We start from the raw sequence: 16,691 nt of genomic DNA, 5'->3' as shown, positions 1-16,691 counted from the left end.
AGAGTTTGGAGTTGAGCTTGTGTCTCTGCCACACAGACACTCTCAGCCAGGACACTGTCCTCGGCCACTTAGGTTTTGTTTGAAGTGGGTGCTTACAAAATCAAGTTAGGCACCCACCAGCCTGCCTCCTCCAGCCTTCCTGGCCTCAGCCAAAGTTTTAGGAGTGTGGTAGGACCAACGGTGGGGAGGGAGAAAATGGTGGTGGTGGTAGTTACTGACACTTTTATTTCCCAGCTTCTTTTCTAGAACACAAGGGCTTTCCTTGCAAGTTCCAGGTCTGGAGCAGCTGTAGTCTTCATTTGTTTCATGCTCTTGCCAGGTCTGTCTTTGTCCCTTTCATGTCTGTCACCTCCCCACCCCCAAATTCTTTCAACACTAGCAACAGCACATGGTCACTTATTTATTTTTGATACAAATGTACATGACACACGTCTTGACAGCCCACCCACCACCACACAGGTATAGCCTGGCCCCTAGGGCAGAGGCAGGACAGAGAGAAGGGCTGGTAGGCACGGCCATCTGCCTCTCCAGCCTTCCCAGGCTGCTGCCCAGATTCCAGATACCCAGAGACTGCAGGGCAGGTGCTGGCCTCTCAGAGGTTATAGGAGGGGGCTCTCAGCTGAGTCAGGGACCCCGGGGAGCCAGCCCCAGGCTCAGGTGCTCAGTTCTCTGCCCCAGCCAGCACAGCCCCCTCCACAAGGGAGGGGGGGGAGGAGAGATGCAGGGAAGTGGTTTTTTTTTTTTTTTGTAAGTTCATAGAGAAGGGGACCGATGGGGGAAGGCAACGGGTAGGACCCCAGATGATTTACCAGCAGTCCCTGGCCCCAGGATGGGAGAGTGGGGGACTGACCCCTAACTCTGGTCCTGCTGCCCTGGTCCCCTCACCCTTCACAAAACTCCAGATGGGCCAGGCCTCCGGAACGGCACTGCCGCCCCGCACACGCACACACAGGCACGCAGGGACACTCAGTTACCACAATGTTAAAATTAAGGGGTGGAAGAGGAGAGGAAAAAAAAAAAAAGATTTTCCAGTGTTTGCTGCTAGGGACCCTGGGAACACAGGTTTGGGCCCTGTGCCCTAGGCAGGGGCCGTTTGGCATTAAAGGAGAGCAGCAGGGGGGTTGGTGGCTACAGGGCAGGGGACATCCACAGAGATTATGTACAAAGGAGGGGATGCCCCCGGCTCAGCCCCCAACAGGGCTGAACTGGCTCATGGGGGTGGGGTGCCTGTAGGGGGAACTGGCCTCACTTGGAGTGTCCCCACCCGACCCTTTGCTGAGGGTGCCCCAGAGGAGAAGGGGCTGGGAGTGATGCCTTAGAGGCCCCTGCACACTAGAAGGGGGGGATGCTATGTACAGGGGGAGGTGCATGGAATGTGGGGGACAGAAGCTCCTGCCACCCCACCTCCCCATCCTTGGGGATTTGAGGGGGGCGGGCACCAGGGCGCCTGGCTGCTGGGGGACAGTGGCAGCACTAAGGGCACTTGTGCCAGCGGCTCCGTTGGGATGGGGATTAGTGTCTGGAGTGGCCCAGCTCCCATGGCCAGTGAGGTCCCAGTGCAGGTGAGGGTGCAGGGAGAGTGGTCACTGCTTCTTTTCTCGGGTGGTGATGGTGACCAGCTGCTTGGCAGCCTTGGCGATGTCATAGGCGCACTGGATCACCTGCTGAGTCAGCAGCTGGAAGTCCACAGGGGCGCCAGGCTCCGGGGGCACTGTCTTCCGGCACTCACTCTGCAGCCGGTAGGCGCTGGCATTGAGCAGCCGCAGTGAGCTGCGCACAGGCTCCAGGGCTGGCCTCTGGAGGGAGGAGGCGAGTTGGGCCTTGGACTTCAAACCATGAGCCATGAACATGGCCCAGTGTGTCCTCCCTCGTCTCCACCCAGGTAGTGGTCACATTCCCTACACCTGCCCCACCCTGAGAGCCTTTCAATCCTGCTCTTCTCTCTGGCCCCTGTACCTTTGGGAAGAGAGAGGCCATCTCCGTCACAGCCAAATGGATCTTCTCCGAGCAGGGCACGAAGCTGTGGGGGCAGGGGAGGGGAAATAGCGGCAGGGTTTGCAGGAACAGGACATTGGTCACCGCCCCCCCCCCGTCCCTTGCCCTCTGCAACACCCAGGGGCTGCTGTGAGCCCTTTACCTGTCATGCTTGAATTCTTGGGCAGCCCGCAACAATTCCTGGATGTTCTTGGTGACCTGTTCCGTCTTCAGGATGACATCCTCTGTGCTGGGAAGCCCAGGGTCAAGGTCTCCATCCAGGCTTTCCAACTCTGGGTGGAAGTCTTCTTCCTTGCCCAGCTCAAGAAACCTCTTCCCCTCCAGTCTGAGGTCAGGGTTAGAAAGAGACATTACAGTGGTAAGCCGCTTGCCTGTACCCTCACAGATCCTCCAGAGCCCACTCAGCCTTCTTCCCTGGGGTGTCTCACCCAAGCAGTGGGTCCCCGCTTTGCGTGTTCTCATAGTCACTGTCAGCACCACTGCCGTGGCGGGAAAGCTTGCTCTGGAGGATCAGGGAAGGGGTAGTGGGTGAGGTTCACATTCACAGACCCACACAGCCCATCACCTGTCCCCTTGGGCCCTGGGGATTGGAACGTTACCGTATGGCGGCTTCCTTCCTGGGAGCAGGACAGTAGTGGGGAGGAGGGAGTGAAGGGCACGGCTGAGGCTGACACCCCCTTCCGGATCTGAAACCCAGGAAGACTGGAGTCAGTCTCTCCTCCCTGCCACCCGCCTTCCAGCTTCCCGGCAGTGAGGGTAGGGACCAGGTATATCTAGTCATTCCTGTGCCCAGCAGCACAAAGCCTGACACCCACTGGGGCTCAAGACCTATCTGCGGAAATGGATCCGCTTCCTCCAGGCCCTACTTACCCGGTAAAGGCCAGCAGGGACATGCACTGAATAGATGGCATCATCCTCCAGCTCCTGGGGATTGGCACAGTAGGTGTCACGGAGGGCCCTGCGGCAGCCCCAGCCCTCTGTTCCCCCCAATCCTTGAGACCCACAGGCAACTCACAGTGCTGTGGAAAGGCTGTAGCCGGGTAGAGAGCTCATCCCCAGGCGGGGCCCCAAAGGGCTTCAGGGCAGAGCCTGGTTCATACATGGAGAAGGCCTGGCGGTCCCTGCGATGGGCACTCCCGCCAGGCCCCATGGGTGTGTGTTCTGCCCGCTCGCTGGGCAGTGGGGGTGTGGGCACTGGCCCGGGTGGCTGCCGGATCTGCAAGTTCTCTGCCTGCAGCTTGTGGATCTGAGAGCGGACAGTGATGTCAGAAACTCCAGAGGATCCAGGCAGCACCCCACCTCTGGGAGCGGAGGATCCTCTCCGACCTGGGCACTCCCACCAATGCTGCAGCCCTTACCTCCCTCTGCAGCCTCCGGAGCTCATCACTCAAGCTGCTGTTGACCTTCATGAGCTGTTGCACCTTTGCCTCGGAGGTAGCCAGAGCCTTCTTCAGCTCCAGATATTCCTGCAGCGTCACAGCCCCATCGGACAGGTCTGAGGAGTCCATGCTCTGCAGAGTGAGACAGAAGCTGGTTAGCCATCAGGGGCAGGGGGTGAATGCCCACAGAAGACTGTTCTCGAGGCCATAACCAGCCCACTAGTCCCTGAAGCCCTGGGCTACAAGGGGATAGAGCCGGGCCTTAATGGAGGCCCGGGGAGGGGCAGTGCTCAGACCCGGGCACGGTTGTTCCTAGTGGCACCGGCGCTGCGCAGGGGCTCCTGGTCCGTGTCCTCGTCTGAGGCCACACTGTCGTAATCGTGCTGGTCGTCGAGGTCACTCTGGCTCCGCGCGGATAGCTCAAGGTTGTCTGAGGACATAGTCCAGTTACTCAGTATTCTGCCACACGACCCTTCCATCATGCCACCCCAAAAGGGAGCCATGAAAGAGAATATACTAGAAAAATGCCCACTGCCCTCAGCCCTAGCCACACCCTTCCCACCTGTGGGGCTGCTCAGGCTCTTGCCCTGCTGTCTCCGCTTGGCCTCGCTGAGAATGTCAATGATCAAGGTGGCAAACTCTCGGGCATTGAAGCGGGCCAACTTCTGTCGCCCCTGGTAGGCAGAAAGAATCCAGCCTGCATGACGGGCCCCCTTACAGCTGATAGATGGGTGTGGGAACAAAGCAAGGCCATCCCCTGCTACCTGGCTCACCCAGCCAGATTCTGGGTGCCTGGGGAGCTCCCAAGAAGAGGCTGGAATGTCCCCCAGAAGCTGCTCACGAAGAGCTTAAAAAAAACTTTCCCCCAAATCCCAGTGCCAGCAGGGCCCTGAGAGAGGCCTAGGCCAGGGGAGGAGAAAAGCAGGCCCAGGCAGAAGCCCACACAACAGCCGGTGAGGAAGGGCAGGGCCCGCGAAGCTGGGGACCCCAGCAGGGGAGGAGAGGCCCCTGTCCGTCCCCCTCACCTGATTCCGCGTGGCCGAGTACTCGGGGTTCACAGGCAGGAAGGGTACAGCGCTGCGCTCCGTCACCAGGGTGCTGTGGTTCTGGGTAGCCAGCCACACTGGGGGAGGAGGAGGGGGGGAGGAGCAGGGAGCAGATCATCCAGAGCGTCCACGGTGGCCAGGCCCACGGGGTGGAGGTGGGGATGTGCTGAGCACAGCCTTCCTCGATCCTCCCCACGTCCACCAAGTGCTGGTGTTCAAACCAGGGGTGGTCTTCAGACACCGGAGGCAAGGTTGGGTCAGGGCAGGGCTGGGCAAGGCCAGCAAGACTGGCTAGGCCGATGACGACGAACAGAATGAGGCGACTCCTCCTTGCCAGGCCCAGCCCAGGGTTTGGGCTGGAATCTGGCTGTGGCCAGGAAGGAGTGATGTAGGGGGGGGTGGAGTGGGACTGGGGAGTGAGCCAAAGTGGGAGGCAGCCAGAGCAGAGATGAGCCCCAGTCCAGGGGTGGGGGTGGAGGAGCAGGCTGGCTGCCTCCAGCTCAGCACGCTCCGCCTGGCTGGGGAGGCTGCCCGGGCTGCTCACAGCCAGCAGGGGCGGAGAGGCAGACCTGCCGAGCAGACCAACCTCAGGCCTCCCTTCTTAGTCCCAGCAAAAGGCCCCAAGAGCCACACCAGGTCCTAGCCCTTCCCCAGCAGGTGGGTAGGTACCCGTGTCTCATCCACCCTCGGCCTCAGATGCCCTCTTGGCTCACCAGCGTCATTTTCTCTTCTGTCTACCTCGTCGTACACATCCATGGCAAGTTCCTCAAAAAGCCGGTTGCTGAGCTAGAGACAAAAGGGGGACCCAGTGCTGACAAGGCCAGGTCAACCAGGATGTCCTAAGATGTGGGAAGTGGCTTATGTCCTTTATGCTGCCCAGCCCCCACAATCTCAGAACTGGAAACTGGGGCAGGTGTCTCTCTGCCAAGCTCCAAGGTGGGAGAGGATGGAAGGGAGACCAGATCAGACCAGTTAGTGCCCTGGTAGGTCAGAGGTGGAGCTAGGGCCCAGGGAGCCTACGGAGGGCAGAGCCAGGGTCAAAGACCAGGGGTGGGGAGGCGGGGGAAAGAGAGCAGGGAAGACAGAGTGAGGGGCAGGTCAAACCCTTGGAAAAGGAGACCATCAGAGGAAGGAGGAGCAATCGTAGGGGTCGAGGCTCAGAGGTGAGGACAGCTCCAAGTAGAAGGAGCCCATCCAAGTGGACTCACCGCCTGCAGCTTCTTCTTGGCAGCTTTGGCCAGCTCGGACAGGTCTAGGCTGTGGAAGGAGGAGGGAGATGAGAATGGGCAGACAGGAGAGGTGACCAGGCCCCCACTTGTGACTCCCAAACATGCAGGGATCCCAGGAAGACAACATCCCAGATGCTGCACACCGGATGCCGCCCCCCACCCTGCCCCCAACCTCCAGAGCCTGCTCCCGAGGCAGGCACCATATACCTCTGAGACATGCACTTTTGCCGAGATCTAAGTCCAGAGAAAGGCAGCAGAGGAAAGAATAGGACAGAGGCAGCGATTACCCAGGAGCAGGGCCCCACGTGCCTTCCACGGCAAGCTCAGACCCATCTCCGTGTATACGCCAGACCCGGAGGGTGCAAAACGAACTCCTCTCCCCTCCCAACCTGCTCCTAGACCAGCCTGCTCTCTCCCTCTGTGACCCACTCACCCAGCACCAGCGTCTGCTTCTAGGAGTCACCAGAAACCTCCCTCACCCTCAAGCCCCAGCCAAGCTTTCTCTGGTTCTGCCATCGATCCCTCTTTGCCTGGGCCTTTGCAAGTTTCTTCATCTGTCTTCCCACTTCCAGTCTTGCCCCTACAAGCCTTTTTTTCCCACCCAGCAGCCTGGGTCACCTCTTTGACACGTTGGGCCACACTACCCCAGGCCTTAAAAACATCTTAATGACAAAACACATGTATGGATACTTCAACTGTACTTTAATAAAAAAACTTCCTTAAAAAATATACTACGTGTTTAGTGTGCATTATCTTATTTTAATCCTGTCAACAGCCCAGAAAACGTAGGTACTGTTGCCTTTACTCCCAGGAGGTAACTAAGCCTCAGAGAGGTTAAGTAGCCTGCCTGAAGTCACACAGCCAGTAAATGGCAGAGCTGACATATCCGGGCTTGGAACCTCTCAGCTCTTCTTGGGGCTCACAGGACTCGCCATTCTCTCGCCTGTTTCCAGTCCAGTGCTGCTCCTGGGATTCCCTGCTTCTCACACTATGCTCCAGCCACATGACTCCCTGCAGGTCCTGGCACAGCATTTCTCACTTATACCATTTATGCCTTTACTTCTGCTGTATTCCCCACACTGAACTACAGCTATCTGACCAGGCTGCCTCCTCCTCTGGACTGTGAGCTCCTGAAGGGCAGAGATCATATCTGAGTTACCCGTGTGTCTCAGGGCCAAGAACGGCAGCTGGCACCGGGCAGGTGCTCGGTTAGCCCTTTACTGAGTCCATGCCCATATGTGTTTAAACACATACACCAGACACACATGCAGGTACACACACCCCGCAGAATAAGACCAGAGAAGTAGGAGGGAATCTTGGAGTCTCAGAACAGAGTAGGTCTTGGTTCAAGGATTCAAGACGCTTAGGCCTGACAATCCCTGTCTGCCCACACTGGTCTTTGGAGAGGGAGGGAGCCTCCTCTCTCGGATCCAGGCCAGCAGGCACAGGTTGGAAAAACGGCCTTCAGATGTGGCCACCAGGTGGCGCCAGCATCCATCTTGTGAACTGGGTGCGTGTCCCCCCACAGCCTAGGCGCGCAGAGGCTTTTCAGATCAGAGGCAGAAACACCTCAGTTGTGAGGGGCCCTGCCCCCACCTCCCACCCCTCCCCAATTTCTGAGCACACCACAGAGGCCCAAAGTTAGTCAAATCCCTGGAGCCCACCATCTTTTCAATGAAAAGCAGAGGCTCGTCTAAAGATTTTACAGTGGGGTGAGTGCCACTGGAGCAGAGCCCAGTGAGCCACCCCTCCTGGGGCAGGTGTTTCTTGTACTCAGGCCTATGTGTGATGGCCTGGGGCTCAGGCGGTGCTTGGCCATGGGCTGAGCTGACATCCCTTCCCTGCCTTAGGGCCCAGCATTAGGGAGTGAGGATCTGACTGAAATGTTTGTACACCAGACCCGGGGCGGGGTCCCTAAAGCCCAGGGACTGGGAGGGGTAGAGGTTCTGGGGTTCAGGCACCCACATGGTGTCCAAAAGCCCCTGGGAAGGGGCATCAGGTGGGCACTCACCTGTCAGCCATCTGTGGGATGATGTAATGCCCATTCTTGTGATCTGAACAAAAATAAAAATGCCAAGTCACTGGTGCTGGGTGGCCTTAGCAGCTGGGAGCCCACCTCACTGCCACGAGCAGACCTTGGCACCCAGAAGTGTCAGGGGACAGGGATGAGGGCAGGCCACCCCCAAGAGCCCTGGGAGCTGGCTGGAAGTGATGCCCACCCCCCACTCCCTACCCCAGTGTGCTGTAGCCCAGAGCCTTCATCAATTTCACAGGAGCCAGTTGCCTAGCAACACTGTTCCCCAGCCGGCTCGGTCACCATGGCACCTGCTGCTGGGGTGTGTCTGGGTCCCACCTGCCTGGCCGAGCCAGGCCCACCCCGCATTCTGCTCACCCGGCTTGCGTCCACAGAGATAGAAGGCCAGCCGGTCAGTGAGCTCATACTGGCATTCGACTAGCCTTTCCGCCAGCTCATGGTGCCCCGCCTGCCTGTGGGGAGGGGGCATGGCTCAGCCCTGCCGCAGCAGTCCACTCCCCCCACCCGCCCGAGCCTCACCCATCATCCGACCCTCACCTGGCATAGTCAATGGGCGTTCGGCCATTAACATCAGGGGAGCCAGGATCAGCCCCATACACTACAAGAAGCTCAGCCTGCAGTGTCTGCCCCGCCTTGGCAGCCACATGCAGAGGTGTGGTGCCCTTCTCTGGATGGAAGAAGTTGGCCTGGGCACCCAGGGACAGCAGGCGCAGACATGTCTCCAAGTTGCCCGTCCGCACGCTTGAGTGCAGTTGCTGCAAGGAGCAGAGTGTGCAGCAAGTGTGTGCGAGCACCGCCCCCCACCGCACCCCCAAGCCGTACCAAGTTAGGCAGCTGCTGGGACTCCTACCAGCTCCAAGGGCCCGGCTGAAGTTGGGTTGTCAGGGAGGATAGAGGCTTTAGTGCCAAATACTAACAGCTGCTATCAGTCACCATCTACCTGTGCTATGGGCTCTGCTTGAAACAGGCATTATCTATGAGGGAGATGCTGTTGCTTCTTTCCCATTTTACAGAGGAGGAAACTGAGGCTCTGAGTGGCTAAGAAACCGCCTCAAGTTTTCCCAGCTTTTGGATGGCAGCCTGTTGTGTCCACCTAGAGGCGGAGGGGCCTTGGCCACATGCAGCTGACCACGCAATCCCATCCCCTGCTGTGCCCACGATTCTTGCCTGACCCGGCTGGCTGCCTTTGGGGCCTAGGGCTCGGTGGTGATGGAGAAGCCCTCGGGGTGCTGTGGGCAACAGGAGGGGAGGCCCACCCATCTGTCCACCGTGGGGCCCCTCTAACCTTGCTGAGGTCTTTGGCAGTGACCCCGTCATCTTCCCGGCAAGGAAGCTTGTGCACAAATGCCAGCATCTGGTACTTGGCCCTGATGAACTCTGACTTGATGGGGCTGGATGGGGCACAGAGGATGAAATGGGTGGGGGGCAGAGTGGGAGAGGCTATTCCCCCCGCCACCTCTCAGACCCACGTCCCACACCACGCAGCCCCTGCCACCACCCCTCCGGCACAACTCACTGGACTTTGTCTTGGGGGTTGGCTTTGCGCCGGCCGCTCTGTACTTGCGCGGGGTCCAGCAGGGAATGCTCCCAGATGGAGTTGGCCCCGTTGCTGGCGAGCGTGTGCACCATCTGCAGAGAAGAAGTGCCAAGTGAGAGTGCCCACTGTGCACTGGGTACTGGGGGAAACACCTCCAAGTGCTGGCCGCAGCCGGCGTGGCTGCAACCAGTACCAAGGGGCCTGTTGTGTGCCTGCCACCATCACACCTCCATCCAGCCGGGCCGCCCAAGCACGTGGGTCCTGGTCAGCACCTCAGGTTGTATGGCGAGTGTGCCAAGGCTCAGAGAGATAAAGCGACTTGGTCAGTGCTATGTGGCCAAGCTAGTAAGTGGCGGAGCTGCGGAGAGAGCCCCGGTCTGCGAGACCCTAGTCTCAGAAGCCCCCCCCCCCCCGCCGTCTGCATGGCAAACACAATGGATGGAAAGGGTCAGGGTTAGGTTCTGCCCCAGGTGGGTGCCGCCCTCTGGAAGCCGCAGAATCCAGAGCAGCGTGTGTGGGTATGGGGGAAGTGTGCCCACGCGGCCTGGCCCCGTACCTGCAGCAGCGTAGGAGGCCAGGCGCTGTGGCGGAGGTGCTTGACAATGGAGATGTGGCGGCCCAGGCTCCGGTGCACACTGCAGCACTCGTCACACACCAGCACCCCCCTGCTGATGGAGGCCCAGCCAGGGTCTGCCGAAGGGGGAAGCGACAGTCAGCGGAGGCCAGGTCGTCGGCAGTGCGTGCCGGGCACCTACTCCGGGCCCACACTAGCACTATGCTCACACACTTCAAGTACCTAGAAGCTGGGACCGCAGGGACACAGGTTGCTGAGGAGGAAGCTGAGCTATGGCGTAGGAGGGATTTCCCCAAAGGCTCGCAGCAGGTGACTGACAGCTGGGCCCCTTCCTACACATCTTTGCCTGTCTGGGGGGTGAGGGGGTGGGGGGAGGAATGTGTGGTCCCCAGGGCCTACTCAGCGGGTATGTCCTGCAGTCTTTCCCAGGGAACAAGACAGTTGGCCCAGGCCTTCCCCAGGGAGGCAGGAATCCTCTGGGGGATGTGACACCGATGCTACATGCCAGACATCCTAGACACTCCTGTGTCTGGGTCAGTGCCACATCTCTCCTGCACCCAGGCTTCTGCTGGAACCACTGGCCACCCGCCTGACCCACCATATCCTCCATGGGCTCCTGCCTTTGCCCTCATCTTGGCAGGCAAGAGGCTGTTTCATGCTGAGCCTCCTGCCACCATCACTGATGGGCTGAGCTGGAGCCCCTCTTAACAGGGATGGAGAGGGCAAAGGAACTAACACTGGATACCCACTGTGTACTAGATAGACCTGTATGTACGAGGTCTCTCACAACTGTCAGACAAGGCAGGAAATACTATCCCTGCTTTACCAATGAGGAAATGGTGGCTCAGAGAGGTTAGAGCAGTTGCTCAAGGTCACACAGCTGATGAGCAGGATTGTTGGGATGTGGACCCAGGCACTTTAGACACCAGAAGCCACGCCATGTTCACACCCACTGCTTTTCCTCCGTTCTTGCCTGGAAGGGGTCGGGCCCAAGTGGGCAAGGGCCCTGGAAGCCGCTCTTTACTCCCTGGGGAGCAGCAAACTTTGGAAACAAGAAGTGGGGCCAGGATAGGGTGGGAGCTCCTTGGGTGCTTCTTAAGGGCAGGGGAGATGCCACCCATCCCAGGCCCCTTGGGAGAGGGGGAGGAGACAGCTGCACACAGCTTAAGCTGTGGAAAGGTCACGGGGAGAAAGCAGCCATTGTGTGCCTCCAGAGAGTGGGGGCAGGGAGCTTCTCTCCCAGGACACTGTGCTCTGCCCGGGCCCCCCACCCCAGTCTCAGGAATCCCTGTGCTGGGTGGGGGAGCAGGGACTGGCTATCTTCCTTGCCTGGGAGTGCTTAGGGTGTCCAGAAGTGGGCCCCCCAGGGGAGAGACAGGCTTGGGGTAATGAGAGCCTCTCCAACCAGAAGGCAATCTCAGGCCCTTCCCCACAAGGACTTCCATCAAAGTTTCCAGGAGAATTGTAAGGAGACCGAGTCAGGGTGCAGCCTTTGTTCTGCCTACAGCAAGTGTCCCCTCCATAGGGGACAGGAAGAAAAAAAAGTGAAAGAGGGGGTTCAGCTCTTTGGGTCTAAGCTTCTTTAGGCATCTACCCAAAAACAGGGCAACAAGATGCCTGCCATACACCTTCCTGGGAGCTGATTCCAGGGGCCCACGAGGAAGGGATCCACCATCTGTGCCAAGAGGGGGAGCCCAAGGACACTCTTTAGTACTGGCTTTACCCAAACAGTGAGGCACCCCAGTGAGGCACATGGAAAGCTCCCTCCCCCCACTCCCAAATCACTGGGGTTAGGGGTCTGCCAGCCACCAGCCACCTCCGGCAGCCCAAGCAGGAAGCTGGAAATGACGCAGCCTAAATTCCTCTTGTTGAAACGGTGGGGTTTCCTGTAAATGGGGAGCCGCCCAGGCCAGGATCATAAATGGGCCGCCCTGAGGCCTCCAGCCCAGGCCCATGGCTCTACCGGAGAAGCAGGGCCTGGGAAAACTGCACATATATCGAGAGCCAGACCAGACATGGTGAGACTCTGAACATGGCAATGACCAAGAAGAGATCAGGATTTGGGGAATGTAGTCCAAGGCTTTGCTAGCCACTCAGCCTGGGGGAGGGGTCCTCCCTCTCCTCCACAATGACCTGAAACAGGAAGGTTGAGCAGGGGGCACTGTCCTGGCCTGGGGAACGCTGGTGTCAGCTCACTGGGCTACACAGATGAGAAGCCCACTATCTACTTCTTACATGCCCGAGGGGCCTTGCGTCTACCCAAGCAGGAGCCCCCAAGCCTCACTTAGGCCAGTTCCTAAGGCCAGGTAGAGTTTCTGAAAAGTCAAACGGCTATTGTAGCTGAAGGTTAAGGGACTCTTGCCCCCAAGAGGCTCCCTAGACTAAACTTGGGGTGGAAGGGACAGGGACATAAGGGTTTTTTTGTTTTAATAGGCTCCATGCCCAACTGCCAAGTGTGGGGCTTGATCTCATGAGATCAAGAGTAGTATGCTCTACTGACTGAGCCAGCCAGGCGAGAAGATGTGGTGACCTCCTCAGTATCCTGCCAACACTCCTGGCAGCTTCTGCTTCAGGGTGGGGGTCTGGGAAGTGTGGGCAAGTGGTAGGAGGGATCCTGGGATAATGTTAACCATGCAGGCCTCTACTAAGGTGAATTCATGTCATCACCCAAAGCCATTAGTAGCCTCTAGGTCTGCTCTAAGGGCCAGCGTCTCCTGAGCAAATTGTCACTAGGCACGAGGGAGAAGTCCACCATCTTGAAAGCAGCTAAGAGTAATTAATCCATGGGGATAAAGATCAGAATGGCGGTTACTTTTGGGGGCTGTTGAGTGCGAGGGGGCAGAAGAAGGGTCCAGAGAGTGATGGAAATGCTCTACCTCTTGACTGGAGTGGTGGTTACGCAGGTATATAGACATGTAAAAACTCAACAGTCTAAACAGTAAGCTGCAGGAACCCTGCTGTACCTAAATTAAACCTCAGTAAAAGAGGAAGAGAGCCCACCATTCACCCCACCCAACAATCTACATTGTGAAGAAACAAATGAGCCTGCAGGTTTCCAAATGTCCCCAGCCAGTGGCCATCCATGCTCATCCAAGGTGCCACCCGAGGTACTTCAGGTACCTTGAGGTATTCACTCCTGTGCCACCAAAGTGAGCTGGGCCAGGACTGTGTGGCAGAGTGAATGGAGGGGGACGTGGGGGGAACACATTCTCCAGGGTTCCTGACTGCTGCGCCTCCCTTGCCTCCATGGCAGGCAGGTACACATGTGGGGCCTGATGAGGTAGTACCACAGCAGCCATGCCATGCCCAGCTGTCTTACAAAATCCACCTGTCACTTATATGCCCAGGCCTGGGAGCAGAGGGAGGATGAAGACCTTTGGGGTCAGCCTGCACTTCACCTTTCACCTCTTTAACCTCCCCAAATTAACCAACCACAAAAAGGCCACGGCCCCACCCCTAGGGCTGGACACCCCCCTTCACAGTGAGAGAAGCCTATGACTAGGTAGGAGGCATACACCAATGGAGTCCAGACTGTTGTTTACCCTCGAGCCTCATACCTGGACTGCTACAGTCCCACACCGGGGATGCCCCTCCCTGCATCCTACAGTGGGGAAATGGGGTAGCCAGCTGGGTCCCTGACAAGCATCCAAACACTCAGGGAGTGCCTGCTGCCAGGTGCTGGGGTAGGGTGATGTGTAAAGACTTTGTCAGCACCCTGCCCACCTCACTCCTCACCTTCTCACCACCTGCCTCTTCTGACCTGTATTCTGGATCAGGGGAAAAGGAGGTACCTGGGGCAAAAATGCCTCTGTGGGACAATGACTATGGATAGGAACCAGACAGTCCCAAGATATCAGATACATACCACTCCTTCCTGAACCCACTGGGCACCCAGAGGCTTCACACAGCCAAACGCAATGAAAGAGGGACAACTGCCTTGCTGATTCTGCCCTATGTCCCTCTGGCTGAGAATCAGGACCACAGACTTCAAGATGGGATGGTCCTCAAAAACCATTTTTATTCCAACTTCTTTACCTCACAATTGAGGAAACTGAGGCCCAGAGTGAGGAAAGTCTTGCCATGGGTCACAGGGTAAGCTGATAGGGTGTCTGCTAATCACTCCCCACCCCCATGCTATGCCTGCCCCGCATAGGTATAGACCAGCCTGGGAGAGGCATAGAAGGCAAGCTGTCCTCTTAGCCCTTCCATCCCCAGACGTGCATGTGGTTGGGGGAAGGAGATCAGTTTCCAGCTCACTAGGGTAAGGACACATAAGCCCAGATAGCTTCTTCAGGGTCCTCTAGACCTGAGAGGAGTCACAGGGTCACAACCACCCAGAGTACCACGTCTCTTCCAGGCATCCACAGTGCCAAACTCTCTAGCCTGGAGGCATCAGAACCACCAGAGTATCTGTGGGTCCCAACCTGTTGGGGCCCCGGGCCTGTCCAAAGGGTAGCTAGAAGTTATGGGCCCATGAAACAGCACTTCACACTCTCACACTTAATTGTGCCCACAGTCCCCCTGGAGTTCACAGACACACTGAGCCTTCCCAGAGGTCTCCCAGGGAGATAGCTCCTTTTTAAAAGAGAGGATGGACAAGAGCCAGGGCTTCCTTCCCCAGGCCAGCTGCTGAGCCCCATCACTGGCAGTGTCCTCCCACATCATAAGATAACAGCCTCTCAGGTCACTGCTCCTCACTTCCTCAGGTCAGGGGTGGGGGGTTCGCATCAGCCTGGATCTGACTGTGCTGGGAAGAAGGGAAACACCACGGTAAATACAGCCAGGAGGCAGGCGAGGAAGCCAGATCCTGAGAACCTAGGCGCCCTTGGGTACTGTTCCCTACCCATTTCTGGTCAGACTGGGCTAGAGGGCTAGGAGGGGTCTGTGCCCAAGGTGGGTCAATGCTAAGCCCCCTTCCCAAGCAGGCCTTACTGGTGCATAGGAAAAGCCGAGCTAGTTGCTCCCAGGGATGCCTCAGAGGAAGATGCCCAGACTGTACTGGCCCTCAGCACCAGGCCCTGCAAGGAGCCCCCGCCTTGGGAAGTAGGGGCAGGGAGTCCTAGGAGGAGCCACCCCCTCGTCTGCTCACGAGGAAACACTATCCAGGCCTCCCCTGGCCCATCTGCCCGGTTCTCTGCCCCTTGACCTCCGCCACCTCAGCGGGCGCGCAGACCATGCGAGCAGCAGGTGCAAGACGCGGGGGTGGCACTGAGATGACACAAAACCACACTCACCCCCACTTCCTAAACCTTGCTGGCCTCTGCCACAGCCCTCCTGCCACCCCACCACCCCAGGCTGGCGCTTCCGTTGGGATACAGAGATGGAAGGTGGTGGCGGGCGGGGGGGAGGGGGGGCGGGGGAGGGAGGGCAGCTAGCTGCCTGCCTCTCTCAGACTGAGGGGTGGGATGTGGCGCCGGGAATGTCCTTCCTTGCTCGTCCACGGACGCGAGGGACTGGGGCCCCCAGCCGGCCCTCCCGCCAAGGACGCGGCTCCGCAGTGGCCCGGGCGGGGGCCGAGGCCGGAGGCCGCAGCCCCCAGCCCCGCCCCGCCCTCCGGCCCCGCACCGCGCTCCCGCCAGGCCCCGGCGCCTGCCCGGCGGCCTCGCCGCGCGGTCCCGCCCCTGGCCCGGCCCCGCTTACCCGGGGCGCTGCAGTCCGCACACACCTCCGCCCGCGGCCCCTTCCGGGACATCCTCAGCGGCGACGCGGCCGCAGCCCTCTGGGCCAGCGTGGGGGGCGCGGGCGGCGGGCCCGGGCGGCGGCGGCCCCTGCTGCCCGGCCCCGCTCCGGCAAGGCCCCGGCTAGGCTCCGCGCGCCCGGCCAACCGTCCGCCCCCGGGGCTGGCCCGGAACCCGCCGTGCCCGCCTGCCCGCTCGCCCTCCGGCGCCCTCCGCCCCGCGCCGCCCCGCGCCGCCCCGCCGCCGCTCGCCGCTCGCTCTCTCCGCCCCCTGCGCGGCTCCGGGCCGCTCCTGCAGGAAGCGGCGCAGGCCCTGCCCACCGGGGGAGGGGCAGCCTGCACTCCCGCCCCGCCGCCCGGCCCTGCGGGCCGCGCCTCCCAGAGAAAGGAAGCCGGGAGCGCGGGCGGGAGGGGGCGGGGGTGCTTAAAGGGGCCGCGCGGCCTCCGCTAGACAGGCCGGAGAGGGCAGCATCGCCTTCGGCCTTGGCCTCTGCTCTGGCACTTTCCGGCCCCGCGGCAGTGTGAGTTACCCTCACAGCCCCATCCGCTTCGCTTTCCAGGTGGAGGGTGGTCCAGGGGGCTCGGCCCCGGGGACAGTGACCCTTGGGGAACAGGGAAGAGAGTAAGGAGCTGGAGGCCCAGGCCCCCTTCCCCGTCAAGAGGCTGTTTGGGGTACCCGCCTATGTCTGGCTGGGGTAGCATGTGTGTCCTGGTCCCCCATGTGTCCTCATCTGTGGGTCCAGGTGTGTGTGTGTGGTCACACCCTTGTTGATTATGCACGACACCAACAATATGGACGCCCAGGTGTTCCCCTGCCTCCCAGCTAAAAATACATCTGTACCTCATCCATGCTTCCATCCCAGGAGGAAAGAATCTGGGCACTTTTTAAGGACCTCCCGAGGAGTGACCACTGTGCCTGTGTGCAGTAATATCCACTTGGCATTTCGTCTTGTATACGTCCACGGTGTTTCTGGGCCACCGCAGGTTTGTGTGTCCAGGGCGTGTGCACATAACACACAGGGACCTTTTCTTGTGGTGGCCTTTCTTCCTGGACTTCACACAGAGACTTGGCGTAGGTGGGGGGGACAGGAAGCGGAGGCGCGGGAGGCACGTGGGTGCACCCCTGCACTGAGCATGCTCCCCCATACACGTGTGCCCCGCGTGCACCCAACCCCCATCCCTGCAGCAGCAAAATGCCAGAGCACTTTGCTTGTGGGGA

The 16,691-nt window shown here is 59.5% G+C and overlaps 1 protein-coding gene across 1 annotated transcript; it reads right to left on the bottom strand.

Moving 5' to 3' along the window:
• Window positions 1-387: 387 nt before the first annotated feature.
• On the bottom strand, window positions 388-15,593 carry GIT1 (GIT ArfGAP 1). The gene is made up of 20 exons (XM_042915853.1): window positions 15,436-15,593; window positions 9,778-9,911; window positions 9,201-9,313; window positions 8,970-9,075; window positions 8,222-8,439; window positions 8,042-8,136; window positions 7,661-7,703; window positions 5,629-5,677; window positions 5,134-5,206; window positions 4,400-4,497; window positions 3,937-4,048; window positions 3,671-3,804; window positions 3,354-3,506; window positions 3,011-3,241; window positions 2,866-2,919; window positions 2,595-2,681; window positions 2,424-2,497; window positions 2,138-2,320; window positions 1,957-2,020; window positions 388-1,796 (listed from the first exon to the last, which is right to left on the bottom strand). Exons 1-20 carry the CDS (start codon window positions 15,485-15,487, stop codon window positions 1,584-1,586), a joined length of 2,286 nt encoding a protein of 761 aa, XP_042771787.1. The 5' UTR covers window positions 15,488-15,593; the 3' UTR covers window positions 388-1,583.
• Between the last annotated feature and the right edge of the window lie 1,098 nt (window positions 15,594-16,691).

Source organism: Panthera leo, chromosome E1 (assembly GCF_018350215.1).
Source record: "Panthera leo isolate Ple1 chromosome E1, P.leo_Ple1_pat1.1, whole genome shotgun sequence".
Lineage (NCBI taxonomy): Eukaryota > Metazoa > Chordata > Mammalia > Carnivora > Felidae > Panthera > Panthera leo.
This window is presented reverse-complemented; position numbering and strand designations above follow the sequence as displayed.

What these genes read in the sequence shown, in the direction of transcription:
- GIT1 (XM_042915853.1), bottom strand. Translation starts at nt 15,487, where the DNA reads ATGTCCCGGAAGGGGCCGCGGGCGGAGGTGTGTGCGGACTGCAGCGCC. An exon ending in CTGCCAAAGACCTCAGCAAG is followed by an intron (nt 8,440 to 8,969) that starts GTTAGAGGGGCC and finishes TGCTCCTTGCAG; the next exon opens with CAACTGCACTCAAGCGTGCG. An exon ending in CAAGAATTCAAGCATGACAG is followed by an intron (nt 2,021 to 2,137) that starts GTAAAGGGCTCA and finishes CTGCCCCCACAG; the next exon opens with CTTCGTGCCCTGCTCGGAGA.